General features: G+C 42.9%; 2 protein-coding genes across 2 annotated transcripts; one reads left to right on the forward strand and one right to left on the reverse strand.

Annotated features, from left to right (window-relative positions):
- The first annotated feature begins 839 nt into the window (after window positions 1-839).
- On the forward strand, window positions 840-11,305 carry baiap2l2b (BAR/IMD domain containing adaptor protein 2 like 2b). Its single transcript, XM_071896281.2, has 14 exons — window positions 840-893; window positions 1,185-1,260; window positions 2,885-2,971; window positions 4,436-4,497; window positions 5,236-5,307; window positions 6,348-6,437; window positions 6,722-6,853; window positions 7,461-7,565; window positions 7,713-7,815; window positions 8,313-8,520; window positions 9,204-9,269; window positions 9,873-10,215; window positions 10,327-10,370; window positions 11,205-11,305. Exons 1-14 carry the CDS (start codon window positions 840-842, stop codon window positions 11,278-11,280), a joined length of 1,518 nt encoding a protein of 505 aa, XP_071752382.1. The 3' UTR covers window positions 11,281-11,305.
- A 1,749-nt stretch (window positions 11,306-13,054) lies between these two features.
- On the reverse strand, window positions 13,055-20,262 carry pvalb7 (parvalbumin 7). The gene is made up of 5 exons (XM_071896233.2): window positions 20,161-20,262; window positions 15,596-15,664; window positions 15,150-15,282; window positions 14,435-14,544; window positions 13,055-13,696 (listed from the first exon to the last, which is right to left on the reverse strand). The coding sequence occupies exons 2-5, from the start codon at window positions 15,654-15,656 to the stop codon at window positions 13,671-13,673; spliced, it is 330 nt and encodes a 109-aa protein (XP_071752334.1). The 5' UTR covers window positions 15,657-15,664; window positions 20,161-20,262; the 3' UTR covers window positions 13,055-13,670.
- Between the last annotated feature and the right edge of the window lie 833 nt (window positions 20,263-21,095).

The following is a 21,095-nucleotide window of genomic DNA, read 5'->3' on the forward strand; positions in this document are numbered from 1 at the left end:
TAAAAATATATCATAGCTTTCACCTGGGTTCACCTGAGAGAGAGCAAGTGGTGTTAATATTTTTATACAGTTGGTGTTTTGCAGCATTATAGATGTAGATAATTAATGTTTGAGTCTCATGAAAGAGGAGTTTTTGTGGTTGAGGCTGAGTCATAGCATTTCCCTGGTTCTCAGTCTGTTACATCAGAAAGAGCATATTTTGTACACAGAGTATTCATTGCATTAGGATTGCATGTAGATGCCTAATATTTAGATTTCATAAGGCGGTGTTTGCTTCACCCAGGTATTCCCTGAGGTGTGAGTCTACGTCACAGCCAGTTGGGCAGCTGGCTGTTCTTCTCCTTTCCTTTCAGGGCTCCAATCAATAATTCACCTGGCCCGGCCGTATCGATGGCACCTGCTCCCTTTTCTCTTCCCCCTCGCCCGCCCGCTCGCTCTCTTCGCGAAAACGGCCGATGACAGCGGGATAAAAAGACTCATTAACGAATGAGAGAAAGAGAGAGAGAGAGAGAGAGGGAGAGGAAAGAGCTATCACTCCATCAGACAGGTGTTATCGGTCTGAGGAAAACAGCAGCAGTGGCGGTGGGATTGCAGTGAAGGTGACTTTCACTGCCTTAAGACGCTGATAACCCACAGGAACAGAAAGGCCCGAGGAAACTGCTTCAGAAGTTTGAATGGGACTGCCTACTCCTTCCAGAACTTTGTACTTTCTCTGAGGTTCACGTTCTTTATGCCTTTGGACGCCTTTGCGAACATATTTTGTCTTTTTTGAGGCTTTTCTTTTGGTTTGAAGTTGATTTTGAAGTTGATTTTTCAAGTTTATTTTGAAGTTGGTCACTATGTCGGGAGCCAACAGTGACCAGCTGCACAGATCCACTTTGTCTGTCTATTCGGTGAGTTTATATTGTCTCCTGCTTTACTGCTTTTGCCTTCTGTTCATGGTGGGGATGCATGGGCTGTAATATTTCAGATGGTTATTATCAGAGGAAAAGCTGAGATGTAAAAAAGTTGCCCTATGTGACCTGGGTGAGGAAAAAAACACAAATTGAATTCCAGTTTCGTCAGTGAGTTCCACATCCTCCCAGTGTTTTTGACAGAGATATTTCTTTTGGTGTGCGGTTCTGTGTGTATTCTGTGTATTTGTGTGTGTGTGTGTGTGTGTGTGTGTGTGTGTGTCCCTCTAGAACCTGATGGAGCACTTCAACCCGGGCCTTCAGAAGCTGGTCGCTCTAGGAAACAGCTATATCAAGGCTTTCCAAGGTGAGTGAGTATGTGAGTAACTGGGTGTTTAGATGGGTGTGTGATTGAGTGAGTGTGTGTGATTGTGTATGACTGTGTGTGTGTGTGTGTGTGTGTGTGTGTGACTGTGTGTGTGTGTGTGTGGGTGTATGTGAGACAGACAGACACCGACAGAGATTTGTTAATAGATATTTTGCTTATTTTGATGTACACTTGCCAAGTAATAGTGTGTGTGACCGAGTGTATCTACATACTACATACTACAGTCTCTTACTGCTGTCACCTACATTTGAGGACATATGTGCTGTAATGGAGGATGTTTTTTTTTTTACACTTGCTGCTGTAGTAGCGTAGATGAAGGAGGAGGATTTTTAAGCATTAAGGAAATGTAGACATGGACTGTGCAGAAAGGGGAGCAACTTAGGAAGGATGTCCTAATATTTAGTTTTTTTATTACTGTAGTTGTATCAGGGTTTCCACAGGCCTTGAAAATCCTTGAAAGTTTGTGGATTTGACAAAAATAAAATAAAGTATTGTTAAAGCACCCAACAACTTCACATCCTGAGGAAAACCCTATGATGGATATTTGCGTTGATATAGCAACAGTTTAAAATTGACTGATTTCACTTGACTTAAAAAATGACGCATCTGTGATGTCTATCTAACCTCAAAACATGCCAATTGTGAGTCTTTGAATTTTACTAAACAAGACCTTGAAAGTAGCAGAAAAGTACGGAGCCCCTAAGGGGACATGGGCAAAAAAAAAAAAATCTTCAAGTCTCTGGTGCGCACCAGAAACTATCCCATAGGCACGAGAAACTATCTGGTGCGCACCAGAAACTATCCCGTGGGCACGAGATAGTTTCTTGTGCGCACCAGAAACTTGAAGATTTTTTTTTTTTTGCCCATGTCCCCTTAGGGGCTCCGTAGAAAAGCCCTTGAATTTGATGGCCAAATGTTATATGCATGTGCCATTATATGGATATGAAGAGTTTTGTTCCAAAGTTAGATATCTCCCATTTGACCAAAATGATAACAAAATGATGACACAAAATGAAAGCGAATTTTAGTACATCTTACTACTAACTACTACTAACTTAAGTTCTTGGATGTCCAAACACTTTTACATAGAATTATTGAACAGTGAACTTCAGGTAATGATTCCCCCCCCCCCCCCCCCAAAGTGACATATTGTGTTTTGGAATAGGACTTTCTTGTATGTAACCCAGTGTATGCGCCTGTCTGACCTCACTCCTCCCACCTATCTACGCTCCTCCAGCCTTTATCATGCGTGTTACGTTGGTAATTGGGTGAGCAGCATGTATCATTAATGCACCTCTCTGCCTGATAAACCCATGACAGGCCTCCAGTCCCGGGGCAACTAGTCAGCGTGGTAAAACGATAGCCACTGGCATGGGGCTATTCCTGGACAGAAATCGGCCTATCGCATATCAGCACTGCAAGGCTTCCAGGCTTGTTTTCATCTAGTGAATGAAATGAGAATTGATTGAACCAATTAGGAGCAGTTATACCGGCTGGAGATTGTTATAGAGTGTGAGGATGCTTCCAAATGTGAGCTAATGAGTGTATCATATAGTATTAAGTATTTGAAAAGCATTCTGTCTATTGTGTGTGTGTACTACAGCCCTGGCTGTTTGCAGTGAGGCCTACTTCAGCGCTGTGGCTAAGATGGGTGATCAGGCACTTCACACACTTTCATCTCGCTCCCTTGGTAAGTGTGTGTGTGTGTGTGTGTGTGTGTGTGTGTGTTTGTGTGTATGATTGATGGCTGAGTCCTTCCCTTTTAGGATTCCCCGTATTCGTCCTTAATTTATTGCGTTCATTAGCCGGATAGGAACAGAATTGTCCTCGAGAGACGGCCAAGTGCTTTGTCACGTTAATGTCAAGCCTCGTAGTGTAGCATCGTAGGTCGTAAAACACCACACACACCCTCAATAACCTCAAAGTTATCTGTCCCCTCTCTTGCTCTTCCTCATTCTCTCTCGTATATGCTTGTATGTGTTCATGTTCATTATTTGTGTATCTGTGTGTGTACCTGTGCATGTCTGTGGGTGTGCGTGTGTGTAAGTATGTGTGTTGTGTGTTTAAGTACGTGCCTGTGTGTGTGTTCGGTGTGTTTGTGCATGCATGAGTGCATATTTTCCACAAGCTTCACTTTCCCTCTGACCCATGGGACCTGCGATAGCATTGTTAGCAGTAATTAGCTTCATGCTAACGCGCCTCCATTGAGAGTGTGTGGGCTCATACATCAGCGCTAGCATAGCATGACATACGCGGCCCTGCTAGGCCGGCTAACTGAGAAGGTCAGGGAGCCACAGCGTGACCACGGCCCCGATCGAGTGACTGCTCCTGAATTATAGATGGGGACAGTCTTTCAGCCGCATTCAATTCATTAGCTCACCCACAACCCATGACAATGGACAAGACCAGAGGCACCCCTAATGTAAAGGCTTTGGCTAACTTTCCACCATCTTGGCAGCCTGTTCTTTAGATCAAAGAAATACCTGGATGACTTGAGAGGTTTGGAATTGTGGCAGAGTCATGTATCAAAATACAGAGCTTCCTTCTGAAATAATACTGTATATTCATCTTTTGAAAAAAGGGACATATATTAATGCAAAATGATTGATTGCACAATAGTAAAATGAATAAAAGTAGTACTTTAGTAAAAGATAGTGGACAACTTAAGTTGTAGCACTTAACACTTGGTCCCTTGTATTTCAGAGATTTTAAATGATGAACTTCACATATTTTCCCCCAAATGGCTATACTGTTTATTATTTTATTGCTTATTTATATAAAGATTGAATTTGCAACTCTACGGGGCCTCGACCTTTTAAGGCTGTAGTGATTTAGTTTTCTTTACCTCCTTGTTTTTCTTTCCTTTTTTTTCCTTACTGTTTTTTTTTTTTTGTTGCATTAGCACCAAAATGCTGTTTCCAGGAAGTATAATGTCAAACAAGTGGAGGCTTTAGAAACAGTCTAGACCTTCTAAGTGTCACAGACTTTTTAGATTATCTTGAATTGTGGCAGTGTGTCCAAACTTCTTCTGGTCTGTTTGTTGATCTGTTTATAAGAAAGATAAGATGGCACTTTATTAATCCCTTTGGGGAAATTCAGGAACATCAGTCAACATTATCCGTGTGTTTTTCCTGTGTCTTCATTAAAACAACAGGGGACGTTCTGATCCAGATATCAGAAACACAGAGGAGACTCACTGCAGAGATGGAGGGAGTGGTCAGTACGTTTCTTCAATACGAACTCATTTCATAAGAGCACAACACAGGGTTCCTCCAGGCTTTGCAATCCTGGCAAGATCTTCGAATTTGAATATTTGGTTTTCCAGGCCTGGGAGGGCTAAGGAGAATTATAAATATCCAAATCGTTTTTGAAATATCATGGGAATCTGTTCTTTTGTTTTCCTTTGCCAGTCAAGTGTTTAATCATGCTTGGAGCGTGGCAGATCAGGTCATCTTTGAAGGAATAATAATAACCCAAATAACAAATTTCCCAAGTGACAGTTTTATCTCGCTAAAACAGGCTGAATAGGTGGTTTTATCTTACACAGTGAACATTCAGCACAAAAATGTTGCATTTGAACATAGATACTGACAAATGCTATTCATGAAGTAGAACTGATAGAATCACCTTTTGTCCCGTATAAATTGGTGGAACAAAGTTGAAATTTGCAGTATACTTTTGCGAAACGAATCCCTGCTTGCATTTCACTGCACTGTTTTAAAATTCATAGTGCCACTCGAACCCTTGTGCTTGACTGCATTGGCTTTCAGCGACTTGAATAAACAAAACATGGCCGCTGATTAAAAACTTGGCTTGAGGACCGTGCACATTTGCATATAGATATAGCCAAACAAAGCGACCGACCTGATAATGAAAAGTGCTGTTTGAACAAGAGGAGAGCTTCCATAATGACTTGGCTACCTCACAGAGACATTGTTTTTCTTCCTGCTACAGTTTCGATGGTTCCAGATAGAGGTGTTGCAAGCCATGGAGAAGAATGTCAAGCTGGATGAGGAGTACATTGATGTGAGTCTGCAGTGGGGAGAAAGAGTGTGTGTTTGTACATGTATTTCTACCTTTCTGAGGACCAGGTTGAGTTGAATTGAGGACTTTTTGGCCAGTTCTTACTTCTCCAAGGGGGCATTTTAGGGTTAGGGGGTTGATTTAGGGTTCGGGTTAGGCAGGTATTGTGTTATATTGGAATTGGTCAGTGCATCCTTACCTTTTAGTATTCTCTTTGTTCACTATAAATTTTTGCCAGTAATTGAAATTGATAGAAACACAATTATCCTTGATAGATAGACAAGTGCTTTGTCAATTTTAAGCCCACTTATACTGTAGCATCCTCATTAAAGCTTCCATATTATTCAGTTTCCATGATTTTGTTTATAAAATGTACTATGGCTCAGTATAAGAACAATGGTCTTCATGATGTTTTGCAGATAAATGTAGTTTAGTTGAAAGGGGATTTATTGAATGAAATTGAAGACTGTGGCTTGGTTCATGCTTTCTGTGTGGCTAGAGGTGTGGGAGCTGCAGACTGCGTACCTTGGCTCTGATGCTTCTTGTGATTCTCGATGAGGACTGCTCACCTGAAAACTCCAAAACTTTATTGACTCTATAGGAAAATTCAGCAAATTCCACATGCCCCAACAAGAAAAAATAACTCCACCGGAATCGGACAGTAACACAATCGCGTCATTTTGTCAGCGCGCACTCTGGCGAATCCATTCCCGCGTGAAGCATGAGACAGCTTGAAGTCCTCACAGGCAGAACAGTCACAATACTGGGCACTGATTGTCACACAACACCAGCTCCTCTAATCCAAATGTTGAATGGAAGCTTTCTGTGGGGCGGGGAGGAGGTCAAGTCAGATGCTGTACTTGCCTTATTGGGAGGATTTTAGTAATTGTTTAGTGAGGGGAGACAACCAAGACCAAGTCCAGTCTGAAAGTCTGAAACTGGCTGTAAAAAAGGATGTTTTGATTCTTTATGTATATAGATAGAGGAAAATGTGAATTCCTTTAGCAGCAGCCCTTTAAATCCCCCTGCTCCCTCTCATGCAGGGCAGCCGCAGAGTGTATGAGCTGGAGGTGAGGAACCAGGCAGAGGCTCTGGAGAAACAGCTCAGACGAGGAGTCTTCAGAGACTCTCTGGTAGTCACACACACACACACACACACACACACACACACACACACATGCATACACACACACACACACGCACACACACATACACACACATACATACACATGTACGCAGGTACACACACACGCTCAGATGCACATACTGTACATATACTGTAGACATACTGTACATACTCTACACACAATCCAGTGACAATAACTCTGTATGTGTGTGAATATGTGTGTATGTGTGTGTGTGTGTGTGTGTGTGTGTGTGTGTGAATATGTATATATGTGTGTGTGTGTGTCCTCAGGAGAACAGTGAGTACATGCTGTACCTGCGGCAGAGCCAGCAGGAGATTCTGAAAGAGGAGGAGAGAAGGTATCGCTTCCTGGCAGAGAAACACTGTGGCCTCACCCAATCACTGCTCTTCCTAATAAACAAGGTACACACACACACACACACACACACACACACACAGCGACAACAACAACAACAACAACAACTGGGCAAACCAAAGCAGCCTGCCTCCCCTAGGCTGTTCTCTTTTGATCACTCACTCTCTCTCTCTCTCTCTCTCTCTCTCTCTCTCTCTCTCTATTTCCTTTCTCTCAGTCTTTTTTGCGCACACTAAAACAGATACTCAGCAAACAATCACTCAACGTAGCAAACTAATGAGCAGCTAACAATCATTAGGTGCACGATAAGGGACAGACTGCAAGCAAAGTGGATTCTCACACCCTTACACACACACACACACACACACACACACACACACACACATACCTCACCACTTGAAGATAAGTTTACATGTCCAAGTGGCAGAAGTAGAGGAACCTTTCTTTATAGCGCTGTTTTCTTTTTTACTACTTTCAATGATATAGACATGATGTTGCTTCTCGTAAAACGCATAAAAAACGTAAAATCCTGTTCTCTATGCATCAGCTAATGTTATGTCAATGATATTTGGCAATGTTAGCTAGCTAATTATCATGCAACTTTACATTTCAAACAAATGTTTATGTTGAACCATCTCTCTCATCTGCTTCCAGACCGGCGGGTCTCTCCAGCAGAGGGCAGATGGATGGAAGGAGAAAGTGAACGAGACCAGAGGGTCCAGACCTCGAACGCCCACCCCTTTGGACCAAGAGGCACAGGTACCGACACTTTCCCTGGCTTAATAAGTTCTTTTTGATGAAGTTTCCCATTGAAACAAAAAAAAATGACAATACCTTGATGTAAATTAGAGCCTGTGAGTGGGCACAGCATGTTATTTATATTGTGTGTGTGTTGTGTCTGTCCAGCTGCGAGGGTCAGTGAGCTCCCTGCTGCAGACAGTGGCCAGAGATGAAGACATGTCCTGGGCCAGGAGGGAGCAGCAGGCGCTGGGCAGAGTGCCATCCAGAGGTGGGGGGACGGCACTGCACCCCACTGAGGAAACTATCAGTGGAGGGTCTTCACACTACGCATACTGTCTATTAATGCAAGAATATATTGTTAACTTTGTAAGCCTAAGGAGATGGGTAAGACTCACTTCTGCAGGTGGAAAACAGTGGTAAAGATATAAATAATGTTGATTGCAAATGTTGATTGTAACTGACATTTTCAGTGCCTTTTGTGCATTGTTTTTGCTACACAATTTAATCAAGCATTAGATCCAGTTTTGCACACTGGCAAATTGGAAATTAACATAATAATGCTCTTGCATTTATACAGTACTTGCATTAATACCTGAGTAAATTAGTTATGAGCATATTTCTGCCTGAGGGTATGCATTAATTTATAAGTGTCCAAAATACTCCCTTCTCTCCTGTCTCTGCACCTGTCCTTGAATCTCTCTTTCACTCTCTCTCTCTCTCTCTCTCTCTCTCTCTTGTTCCCTCCCCTCTCTTCCTCGCCTGCAGCTCCCTCTCCCCTCCCGAGCCGCTCTCGCTCCAGCTCGGTGGGGGAGTCTCTGGGTCTGGGAGGGGGGAGAGCCATGAGGGCCTTGGTGTCTCACCCCTCCTCCTCCAACCCCAAGCTGCTGCCTTTCACCAGGGGAGAGACCGTCACCGTACTGGTCCAGGAGCCTCGCAACGGCTGGCTGTACGGACGCACCGACAGCAGCCTGCGGTGGGTAGCTGGGAGGGGAGACGCATTTGTGTGTGTGTGTGTGTGTGTACTAGTGCAGGAACCATAGTTTTATGAGTTGTTTGACAAAGGGACATTAAGCAATCTATCAGTGATTGCACAACATCGATAAATCACTGCGTCCACCCCTCTCACCCCTACCTGTAATTGACAAAACAATAAAGTCAAATTTTCACAATAGAGACAAGTAAGCTAGCTAATTAGAGCAGAGATCCAAAGGGGGGTATTTGGAGTATCTTGAAATGCCAGTGGGTGGGGAGTTTTTGTCCCAAAAGTACAGGCTAGTGCAGGCTGGAAAGTGAGTTTTGAAAGCCAAAAATGTCAGCAGTCATTGGTTTTATGGTCATTTTGTGCTATGGGGCAGCAAAAACAACGTACTTATTGCCCCTTAAAACTATGAGATGGAATCCAAAATGTGTCTCTTTTGGTAGATTCCCGTATGACAAGAGTACAAAAGAGTTACACAATACAGGCTTGACACTGTAGGAGCAGGACAACATGTAACAGGACCTTATACATATAGTGCAGACAAGATGTATGACAGTAGACTAAACATAAACACACTACAGTTGTACATCCAGTCCCAGGATGAAAAGTATGTATTGTTTAGAGTTTGAGTTGTTTTTTCTGTTGCCTCATCTGTGTCTGTCTGTCTTCTCTCCCAGTCAGGGCTGGTTCCCTGCTGCTTATGTGGCTCCTATCGAGGATTTCTCCAACACTTTAGGAACAAGGTAGGGATCACTTCACTGTCCATCTGCACAGCCGGCCAAATGTCACTGGAGAATGTTAGAAGTCAGAAACAGGTCTCTGGGGAGACGAGCTGCACAAAGAAATGCACTCTATCCCTATCAGATTTGACACATCTTTAGGGGCGGGAGGGTGGCCTAGTGGTTAGAGAGACTGTCCGTCACCGGTCCGTTTCAAGCCCCGATGTCGGCAAGTGTGCGTTCTTCGTCCTTCGTCCTTGAGCAAGACACTGAACCCATACCAGATCTAGGAGAGCTGTTCTGTAGCTGAGCCTGCGCTCTGCAACCGAAATGATAATAATAAGGATCACATTATGTCTGCACCTATACTTTATACTTTACTTTATTTACTTTTATTGCTGCTCTGCACCTAGAAATATAAATAGTAAATTATAGGCTAAAAGTTACTTTAAGATGAATTTATCTAATGAGGTTATTATCTTGCTTCAAAGCATTTCAGGTCATTTCAGAGTAATTCTGAATCCTATGTTTTGAATAGAATAGAATAGAACTTTATTGTCCAGCCAAGGCAGGAAAATCGTCTTTCATATACTAATATTTTCTGTTTGTTCCCCTTTGACCCGTCAGTGGTTCTTCTCTGAGAAGCCACAGTATGAACAACCTGCTGGACCCCACTGACACCTACACTGACCAGTCAGAGAGCAAGAGTTACGGAGATGTCCCGCCCCCGGCCACGCCCAACCGCAGGGCTTCTGTAGACTTCCGGCCAATCTCTCCTCTCCCCGAAAAGAGGGCGGAGCCAGCCTTGGAGACGAAGCCCAGTCAAACGAAGAGCTACAACGAACTCCCACCTCCGCCTCCTCCCCCGCCGCCTCCTCCCCCTCCTCAGAACCTAAGGAGGGGCTCTGCAGATTTTCGACCAATCTCTCCCCTCCCTGACAGGAAGGGGGAGTCAGCGTCTGATGGCAAGGTACTATGGGTTAAATTCTCATGAAAAATTATGTTTTTTTGTCTGCTCTTGAAAAACAATATACTTACTTCCATCTCTGTGTTTGTTCACGTCGGAAATCCTCTTTTTCAGGCATTATCACCCCATGGAGCGCCTGAAAACCCACTCTTTCCCAGGTAATTTCAGTATGTGTGTGTCTGTGTGTGCATGTATGTGCGTGTGTGTGTGTGTGTGTGTGTGTGTGTGTGTGTGTTTGTGTGTGTGTGTGTGGACAGAAAACAAGTTTTTTTCATCCCCAGGCCACAGTGGCTGAGGAATTCCAGCTAAGGTTAGACTGATAGACAGACCGATTGTGACCTTTTACTAAAAATTCGGTATCAGCCAGTCACTGTCATCCACCTCTGATATGATGGATATGACACAGTTTGTTTGATTACATATTTATTGCATAATTGATCAATAAAACACTGGTTGTCTATAGGAAGCCCTTAACATGAATTAATGCCAGTGAGACATTTTGATTGTATTCCTTAAATGTACGCATGGATCACGTATTATTATGAATCGTACTAGTAGTAGTACTGGTAGTAGTCGGATTTCAGTGGAGAGTTTTAGTGTCCCATGATGATCTGAATGCTTCTTTCAGAGAGTTTCCATCCTGCAAAGAAGATAGAGATGATGAAGAAAGAAATTTGAAGATATTGATTATCGGCACAAAATATACTGTAGACTATTGACAGCTTAGAACAATAAAAATATATTGGCATCAGTATCGGCCTTGGAAAACCCATATTGGTTTTACAAAACTGTAGGACCTCTGAACAATGGTTTACCAGCTACAGCCAAAATTGACCATAATTTGACTAGCGGCTAGTGTCAGGTTCTCAACCTGGTGTGTGTGTGTGTGTGTGTGTGTGTGCGCATGTGAGTGTGAGGTTTGTTTGTGTTGGCAGAAAATACTTGAGAAGGTGAGGTATTGTGTGACATTTTCCATCATCCTCTCATTTCAGAGGCACAAACCCGTTTGCCACGGTAAAGCTTCGCCCCACGACAACCAATGACAGATCTGCTCCTCAGATCCACTGATGCGTCAGCGCTCATGCAGGCCGGGTTTGTAACTCAGGCTGCAGGATCAGGTTCTGGGGGCAGGATATACATTTTTGTTTCAGGAGATTACAATGACATCTCTGAAATGTGAAGGCTTTGACCCTGAGGGGCAGAAGACGATTTAGTGAGTTCTTTGTATTAGATTAATACTCTTGATGAGGTCTTTCTTATAACAAAAGCAAAAAATTACAGTACAACTAAAAATGAATTACCATAACAAAAAACCTCTCAAAATAACAGGTCTTCAATGAAGAGGATTTAAGTTCAAAACCTACATATGCTGTTTTATAGTCTTCATTTTAAATAGATTTTTTGTTCCTCATTGATTGTCATGTGAAGAAGTGTACAATTTTTCAGTTAACTTTTATGTTGATGCCACTGTTTGTCTCATAGGTTACAAATATTAAGCTGATTATAGCATACATTGTGTCTTTTTCCTTTAGCATACACACTAACATCTCCTGACAGCTCTCACCGTGTTTCTTCCCTGAGATTGACATTAGCGCCTCTTTAGCAAAAATACAGATACAATGATCATAATGGAAATGTGTGAGTATCTTGTTATTAACCAATACATACTGTAAGTTGTGATCAAACTTGGGGGGGCACCTCAGTAGAAACCTGCCCTGGATGTTAGAGGAAAGAAGGGCGGGTGATAGCTGGTTTGACATCAAAGTTAACAAGTGGGTATCTCTCATCATAGATCTCTCCTTTAAACCCACAACACCTAAAAGGCTTAATAGTAAATTCTGCCATCCCTAAACCACAACCCTCTGTACCCAATCTCAACACTGATCAGAGCTACACTCAACCAATCCACCCTACACCTACACCTAAAGGAAAAATCCCCCCTAAAACACTGTTAAAAAAAACAGCACTTGGCGATTTACCTTGCATTTCTGGGCCCATTTTGTTGTTTGATGGTGTATTTTTCTTATTCTCATCGATAGCTGGCGAAACGGAGACAAAGTGAAGTCATGCCAAGTTTGATAGAAGAGAACTATTCAGCTATCTAAAACATCAACAGTATCCATCAGGTTTTGCTGTCAGTCCCTCAGAATCAAAGAGCGAGGGCTTCTTTCTAGAGCCGCCATTTTGCACCAAGAGACGTTCAACAATCATACAGGGAGAAATCCATAGTAGAAGAGGAGAGAGACCAATTTCTCCAACAACAGTAGCCTCAATAGACCAGAATGCAATGCAGCCACAAGATATGTTGCATTTTGAGTAAGTAAGCGCGACTTTTCTTTTGACTGGAAAAACAAACTTATCTCTCTCTCCACCTTAACATGTAACCCACAGCTGAATACAACAAGTTCAGGCACGTATTCTGGGGGTTGTCGAACGGCATTCTGGGAAACGTAGGAAATCATTAACTAAATTAGAAGTAGGAAATCATTAACTAAATTAGAAGTAGATGAGGCAGGTTGAGTGAAAGTGGGTATTTCCCTCCTCACTTCATCACAAAATAACTCCTGGAATGCAATGATCACACAATCTGATGATATATAACAGTATAAGAGTATCCAAGGGTGGATTTTTCCTTTAAGTTTACACTTAGCTCACAGAATCTCCCCCAGTAGTTGTAAATTTGTGATTATCCTCACTGTTCTATAATCCGCATCATCGATAATCTGTGTTTTGTGTTGCAACACAGTATGACTGCAACAGCGTCCAGTGTATTAATATGTTTTGTCTTCTGAGTTCCATGTATTTGTGCCCACTGTGGTTGTACAATGAGTAAAGAGACGTGTTTAACTCAAGGCTTTTTATTGTTTCTTATTCAGATCTTTTCTCTCTTCACAGCTCTTCTTGTTTTTGATCAGTTTATTTACTACATCGTCTCGTCGGAGGGAGGGAGTGAGGAGGAGGGGATAGAGGAGAGGAGGCGAGGAAAGGAGGATGAGGAGGAGGAGAAGAGTACATTGATGTGTGAGCAGCCAAAAAGAAAAAAAAAAACAATAAGAGGAAATGCACAACATGAAATACACAGAGGGAGGAAATTTGAAGGTTTGGCTAAATAACATCTACACCATCTACAGCACTAGTACCGCCTGCTTTGAGAGCATGAACTACCATCATGAAATCATTCAGAATGATTCAGAAAACCCATACAGCATGTTGGTTTGTATATATATATATATATATATAAAAAAAGAAAAATTAAATATGACAGTGGTGCCAGGTATGCCGGTGTGTTCCTCCTCTCTGTGACCCCCTGTTGGCCTGTTCTGGTCGTGTTGTGTTTTGTAGAGAGCGAGGCCTGGTCTGACTCCATGTCGGGGTCCCAGGGGCAGTGAGAGGAGACGGGAGGTGGCAGTTACAAAATATGAATGCAGGGAGGAGGAGGGGGGGAGTGCAGCTGTCCACTACTCATGCACCAAGGCCTCAAACTCTGGGGAAAAAAAAGAAAAAATAGGTTGTTATTGAAAGTAAAAATGTGTCACTGTGTTGACCTACAACTTAATACTGTAATTAGTTTATAGGACTTAAGTCTGATTCTATATCACTTAAACTCTTATGCACACCTAAACCAGATCAGAGGAACCCAACCGGCACTAATGTGATAAAAAAATATATTTTTGTGTTTATGATTTTCTCATAAGATTAAATGGTTAAAGGTGCTACATATTTTAACATCAATATGTATGGTGTAATTCCTGGAAACAAACAAGCCTTTGCCTCTACACTGCATTTCCCATTGTGTCCCACCGGGTTGGATTTAATGAGAAATCTGCTTGATTGCTTTAGTCAGAATACATATTGGCTGTTATCAACTCTTATGATTGATTGATTAGTTTAAGTGTCATACACACAGGGGTGTCCAGCCTACATGGACTTACATGACACTACCAATTAGTTACATGGGTGTACAACATAATAAAAATCGGATTATCCTTATCCTTCTTGGTCTTCAAAACAAACTCATGCAGAGCGATGCCGGGGATGGGGAACAGGTAACATCCTCTTTGTTTATGGGAAATGTGTTAATTTTGAGAAAAATGCTACACATAGTACATTTAGTCCAGTGAAATGTTCTCTTGGGTAGAGCTGCCCCACCTGCAGCCTACATGTTATTCTAGTCTCTATACACTCCCCACCTTCTACCTTCTCTCCCCTCCCCCCCGCTCACCGTCGATGCCGATCTTGCCGTCTCCATCCTTGTCTGCGGCTGTGAGGAATTCTTTTGTCTCCTTGTCGGTCAGGTCTCTGCCGTCTGAGGCAAAGCCCTTCAGTACGAACCTGGAGGGAAGGAGGGGACAGTGCAGGGTGCTGCAGTCAGCGTGGGAACATGTTTAAATATCAGTCGATGTGTACATCTGACAGCGGGCATGCCCATCCTGCTTTAGCAACCTTAAATCACCCACAGGACACACACACACACACACACACACACACACACAGACTCTTACATGCAAGTGTAGCATATACGATTTATATGTAAATATGTGTCAAGTTTATTTATAGAGCACTTTTAACAAACAGGCTTTAGAGAAAACAGAGGAAACAAAACAGATAAAAACAACAGATACAAGATCACAAACTCAAAGACACAGTGCCAGAGCTTGTGTGTGTGTGTGTGTGTGTGTGTGTGTGTGTGTGTGTGTGTGTGTGTGTGTCCCAAGGGTGATATGTGATTGGATAAAGGGCGATAGGCAACCCCATTGTCAGCACAAATTATTCTCTATGTCTCCCTTGCTTACTATAAATGTTATGGAAAATAGAGAAATAATGTCAGTTTTCCTCCACCTAATTGACAAATCAGACCAAACGTGTGTGTGTGTGTATGTGTGTTTGTGTGTGTGTGTGTGTAAGAGAGAGAGAGAGACAGACAGAGAGTCCCTCACTTGAGCTCCTCCTCCTCTATGAAGCCGCTGGCGTCCACATCCAGAGCCTGGAAGACCTTCTTGACGTTTTCGGCCGACATGGCCTTCATCCCCACCATCTCAAAGAACTTCTTGTGGTCAAAAGAGTCCGCCACTGCACACAGGAGGACAGGTACAGATTTAACCATCCGACTGGTCCTACTTCTAACTGCACTGTTTGCTTATTGGAAATGTTTCAAGCAGCTGTTTAAGAGTCATGCATTTGAAGTTGCACTATGCATATTTAGTTCAGTTATATAAAATGTAGGGATTTGCCTACATTGTCTGCTGCAGTGCTGAAGCAGGATAGATGAGCTTTGAAGTGACTTTTACATGATCACTATCAGGATTTGTGTTTGTCAGCATCTAAAACTAACCTCTGAATCTTGTTGTGAGAAATGCATACGTCAAACTCAACTGTTACAGACCTGCAAAGGCATCAAGAGCTTTCTTGATATCCTCAGCTTTCAACAGATCCTTCATGGCCATTTTGTCAGCTGGAGAGAGAAAGAGAGAGACAGAGAGGACAAAAGATAGAAGTGAGAAATGCATCAGTCAATGCTATCTGAGTCAGAACCTGAGAAGAACATCAGTTATGTCTATGTTTTGTACAGGAGAGAAAAGTTACTGTGGCTTGGACCCTTTTTTTCAAAGATTATATTTTACAGAATGTTCTGCCTTTTGAAACCGTTGAATGCAGACAGCAGGAGAGGTGAGAAAGTGAGACGGGAGGACGTGCGACAAAAGCCAGATTCAAACAAATAACATTACGGTGTGCACCTTGGCCCGCTGAGTCAGCAGGACACCCCAGGGTGCTTTTGTTTATGAGAATGTGTTGGCTGTTGGAGGAAATGAGCTACGGCTCCGGCCTACAGAGACTCACTGTCCGTCTATAGACTCAGGTAAATCAGTCAAAATAGCCTGTTGGTGGGAAGGACAAACCAGAGAGGACACACACACACACACACACACACACACACACACAAAGAGGATTCTGACCCTGATGGGCCTGGTAGTATTTCATTCAGGCACTCAACAGACGCCCTCAAAGGAACTTGGCACACCAGGGAGTCGACCAAAGGCCATAGTTTAGAATTTAAGACGAGGGCATAGCTACAGCCTGGCATACACTAAGATGACACACACACACACACACACACACACACACACACACACACACCACCGCATTATCCAACCATTCGCTACTGTCTTTTTATAAACACACACACACACACGCTGCATAACCATTTACTTCTCCTTTTTTATACACACGCACAACCTCATATCCAATCATTCCCTTCTTCCTTTTAATAAACTAGAGAGTTTTTCTCTCTCTCTCTCTCACTCTCTCTCTCTCTCTCTCTCTCTCTCCCCACACTTCGGACAGGTAGCAGTAGTGTTATCTGTACAACCCAACAGACTGGCACTTGGACTGTTGCCTTCACTGCAGCAGTGACGCAGTCCTGAGCACCTTTCATCTGTTTGATCACTTTGTCCCTTTGACCCAATAATATTAATATATCATATTATGTCATTTAACAATATCTTGCCTTAACAATAGGACATTTTGTGCTGTGATATTATGGGGGGAAACTAAAGCTTTTATTCACTAGCCACTTCCATTAATCCATAGCCAAAGATTTACCAGCCAGAGAGCCCCACAAAAGACAGAAATAAAACTAATATAAACTTATTTTTCATCGATTTAAAGAAGTGTACATTGAAAAGCATCCTTCTATTTGTTACAATAAAATAATTTCAATCTTGTGTCATGGCCACCCTCCACTCAGTCAGGCTATAGTGGCAGTGGGCTATTCCACTCTTGCGAGAGACGTAAAAAAGAAAAATGCAGAAAAACAAAAGAGGTATATAGAAGTTTTTCTGACCACTTTTTCATCAAAGAATCAACTGTCACTAGTGTTGCTGCCAGCAATATTACCACATCTTCCAAGCTCAGCCCCAGCTTGAAGCTAATGTGTAGAAAGGATGGATTGAAAAGGGTGAATGTTGGGATTCAGGGGGCCCCGTGACTGCCTTTGCCTTGGGCCCCCAAATCACTAAGTCTGCCCCTGTGAAGGAGCAACACTCTCCCTCCTTCTCCACCTTCCGCTGAGGTGCCCTTCAGTGAGGCATTTCACACCCAAACATTTCCAGGAGAGGCCAACAGTATAAGACTGTGGTTGCACTGGGCAGCTCCCAGGTGTGAAAGTGTGCAACTGTACGAATGTGAAGCAGGGTGTCACTGAAAAAGAGAACGCGCGCTCAGTCTCCTTGAAGGTTAAAAAAAAAATCATTGCAGTACCCCCTAGGTGCCAGCAGGTGTCAGGACTCAGCTGCAGGCTCTCAGCGCTCCTTGATCTGTGCGGAGCTCTGGGAGCAAGTGTTTGCGTTGTCAAGAAAGATGTTTGAGGAATGTGTTTGTGCCTATAAGGGAACTCAGTCCCCCTGTGTATGTATCTGTGTTTGTGTGTGTTTATCTGTGTGTGTGTGTGTGCTCCTTATGCCACATACCGCCTCAGTGAGGGTAAGTGCGCGTGAGATTTGCAGAGCCTCAGCGGAGTGGTTTTCGATAGTCCCTCTGCAGCGTTTTGACCCCCAACAAAATACTTATCCTCCCTGACGAAAGGACTCCAGATGGAGAGAGTGACTAATAAAAAAGCGACACACAGCTCTCCTCGTTCTCTCTGTCCGGCCTACTTCTTCTCAACTTTCTCTCCACCTGTTACGTGTCCAAAAGGGCCGACCGGTTTGGCAGCAAACGCCAATTAGCGAGCGTCTATTTGTGGTTTTTGAGATTGTGATATATACGAGTGGTTTTACACAAGTTACATTGTCTAACGCCATCGTGTCAGATCACGTCTTGCAAATAGAAAACCATGATGTCACCTGTTTGAGGTGTGTGAGGTCATCAGGTCTTGGTTTGTTAGAAACATGTTTGGATCCCTATTTTGATCCCCTATCTATAGGCAGGAGACCTTGACTGACAGTTTTGGCTCAACGAGTTGTTCTGTATCATGATATCCTGTCATGTTGTTAACATGTTCGTTAAAATACACAGACAGAGTGACACATCCATCTCAGTCATCCCCGGCATTCATGCGTTTGACAACATTTCTGATCTGACCAGCGAAATGTAGAAGTTCTGTCACACCATTTTTGACAGTGTCTGTTACTTTGAAGATTTGACTTTTGGTATTAGGTTTGAGAGAGCGTCCCCTAACCGAAATATCACAGGTTCAATCCGCAGTTGAGTCCTGTATAAGTGTCCTTGAGCAAAACACTGAGCCCCTACCTGCTCTCTCATTGTAAGTCGCTCTGGATAAGAGTGAAAGCTACATGCCTAAGATGTAAAAATAATGTAATGGAAAGTAGTCATTTTTTTGTGCTGAGTGTGCCTTATGTTGTGAACACCAGAAGTTGCATGCTAAACCTAGCTTCTCCTCAACAAAAGTGCAGCAGTAGGATGCAACTTGCAACAAAGCGTTGTCCTTTGTCTTACCCTGAAGAAATGTTGCAACCGTTGTTAAACCTAACTGTACATGAAGCCAGTTTCTAATGCATGCTTTAGTTGCTCATTCACAATTGATTTTTTCCTGATGGAGGCAGGTGTTTGAGAATCAGAAGTGTTGGTGGACCCTCGCTGGGAGCTGCAGAAAACTAAATGTCAGCACAGGAGATGTCTGCAGGTTAAAGATTGAAATTCTGGCAACATCTAGTCCATCATGGTCAGCAGTGAGCCATGGTGCAGCATGATATGTATTATTCATAATTATAGTATATTTTATTTAAACAGGTACTCCCATTGAGATGAGCATCTTTAAAAATATATCAGGACGGTTTTTCAAGAGAGACCCGGTCAAACTAGCAACACCAGTGACAAACATACAGTAAACACATGACTAAACTGCATAACTGCATAAAGTCATGGCCAGCACTACTGTAAAACAACACCTGTTCATGATGACATGTCAGTGTTGACATGTGAGCCAATTAGAGCAGCACCTGCTCCTTACATCACCCTTTATTAGATACGAGCTACTGCAGTGGAGAAAACGATAAGAAAGACAGCATGCAAACACAGTAACACAACCCAGCAAGCATTTGTTGGACAGCGATGTGGGTGGTTCAGGAGTTGGTGCGAGTTCAACATCAACCCAAACGAGCACAAACTTCTTACAGTGTGATATTATGGCACAGTTTAAATTCATATTAAAACAGAGAAGAAAAACAATGGAATAAAGGCTTTTTAACCTTTTTCTATGAAGAGAGGCTGAGAGTTTGTTTTTCTTCTTTGATGCAGTTACCCCCAAATTACCAAAGAGCAACATCTACTGAAGATTTTGACATTATAAACCCAAACGTAACACTCTCTACTCTTGTTCTTTTTTTTTTCATATTAAAACAGTTTGTTTGCTGGAAACTATGGAATGAAAAACATGGGAATGGTAACATTCCAAAATACTCTGACCTCAGTTATACCCTATTTTTACTGACTACACTAATTATTTTATTTGAAAAAATATGGTATAAATGAGTTCAAGCTATGCTTTTTTTTTAAGCGTTGTCGAGTCTTGTGAATCCATGATGTTTTCCATGGATTTTTTGGGAGTCAGTTTATGGTTCCTATCAGAGCAGTGACCCAGAAGGTCATGCAGGAGACTCACCTGCTGTACGCTCTACAACTATGGAATATTTTACTACTGTGTGTCACTCTAGCTTCATTATTCATAAATCTAGTGTACAATTTAGTGTACAAAATCATCTTCATACAGCAGGGGACTGTATCATTCAGCCATTAATGACTCAAAATGCGTTCCTAATTACAGTGTATCTGCTCAACACAGATAAGCCCAGCAGTCGTTATGTTATATTCTTCTGTCAACACCTTGATTCTCACTGTCCAAAGCACCTTAAGGACATCCCATTTGTCTTTTCTTATTTTAAATCTCTTTTTTTTTTCAGTCAAGCAATTCATTTCTCATCTCTGTCTTACCTGAGTGAAGGGATGGACGGATGCAGCAGAGAGGAGAGGGCGAGAAGAAAGAGGGCAATGGAGAGAATGAGCGGAGAGAAGAGAGAGGGGTTGGAGATGGAGGTAAGATCAGCGAGGGGGGGAAGGACACAATAAGACTTTTATAGCCCCTGTCCAAACACATACTGTACACACATACCCCATACACCCCCCGCCCCCCTTCACCCCTCTGTATCCTCTCTATTTTGAGAAGGGGTGGGGTGGGGGGATGGGGCGGGGTGGGGTGGGGGGATGGGGCGGGGGGGGGGGGGGGGGGGGGGGGGCATCAAGACATGACGCACAGACCGCTGGCCCTGGAGTGTGATCTCTTTCTCCGCGGCACTAACAAATCACACACAGGCCTATTAATAATCCCTCTCTATCTGAGCGTCCAAAGACAGTATCTCCACCTGGGTCTCCTCTCTCTCTCTCTCTGTGTGACCCTCTCTTTCTTTTGTTTCTATCCTTTTTACGCTTATCTATTGTGATTTATTCTGCCCTCCCCGCGTTATAGAGGCTGTGTTTTCTCACTGCCACAGTTGCGACTGTTTTTCAAATAGGTTTCAAGATGGGGGGGGGGGGGGGGGGGGCAGTAAAGTTGCAGCTAACGGTTTCACAGTCTTTGTGGAGGCAAGTCTGGTAGTTTAATATGCCGCTTCAGGTGGTAAAACACAAGAAGAGATACTTTATTGATCCCTACGGAGAAATTTGTTTGTCATACAGCCGCTCGGTGGCTACAAATACAAGTTTATGAGTTACAAATGGGTTTCAAATACAAATTGTTCCAGAACTGATGTAATAAATGAAGTTTGTAAGCAGCAGTAAAACCAAGGCATAATTTCTCGTTGCTTTATCTTTGATCCCTCGCTCTTTTTTCTCTCATTCCTCCCCTCTGTTGAAGCTTCTTCTACTTCTGC

The sequence above is a fragment of the Centroberyx gerrardi genome, chromosome 3 (assembly GCF_048128805.1).
Source record: "Centroberyx gerrardi isolate f3 chromosome 3, fCenGer3.hap1.cur.20231027, whole genome shotgun sequence".
Lineage (NCBI taxonomy): Eukaryota > Metazoa > Chordata > Actinopteri > Beryciformes > Berycidae > Centroberyx > Centroberyx gerrardi.

What these genes read in the sequence shown, in the direction of transcription:
- pvalb7 (XM_071896233.2), bottom strand. Translation starts at nt 15,656, where the DNA reads ATGGCCATGAAGGATCTGTTGAAAGCTGAGGATATCAAGAAAGCTCTT. An exon ending in ATAGAGGAGGAGGAGCTCAA is followed by an intron (nt 14,545 to 15,149) that starts GTGAGGGACTCT and finishes CCTTCCCTCCAG; the next exon opens with GTTCGTACTGAAGGGCTTTG. An exon ending in CGGCAAGATCGGCATCGACG is followed by an intron (nt 13,697 to 14,434) that starts GTGAGCGGGGGG and finishes TTTTTTCCCCAG; the next exon opens with AGTTTGAGGCCTTGGTGCAT.
- baiap2l2b (XM_071896281.2), top strand. Translation starts at nt 840, where the DNA reads ATGTCGGGAGCCAACAGTGACCAGCTGCACAGATCCACTTTGTCTGTC. An exon ending in CCACTTTGTCTGTCTATTCG is followed by an intron (nt 894 to 1,184) that starts GTGAGTTTATAT and finishes GTGTCCCTCTAG; the next exon opens with AACCTGATGGAGCACTTCAA. An exon ending in CTGCAGAGATGGAGGGAGTG is followed by an intron (nt 4,498 to 5,235) that starts GTCAGTACGTTT and finishes TTCCTGCTACAG; the next exon opens with TTTCGATGGTTCCAGATAGA.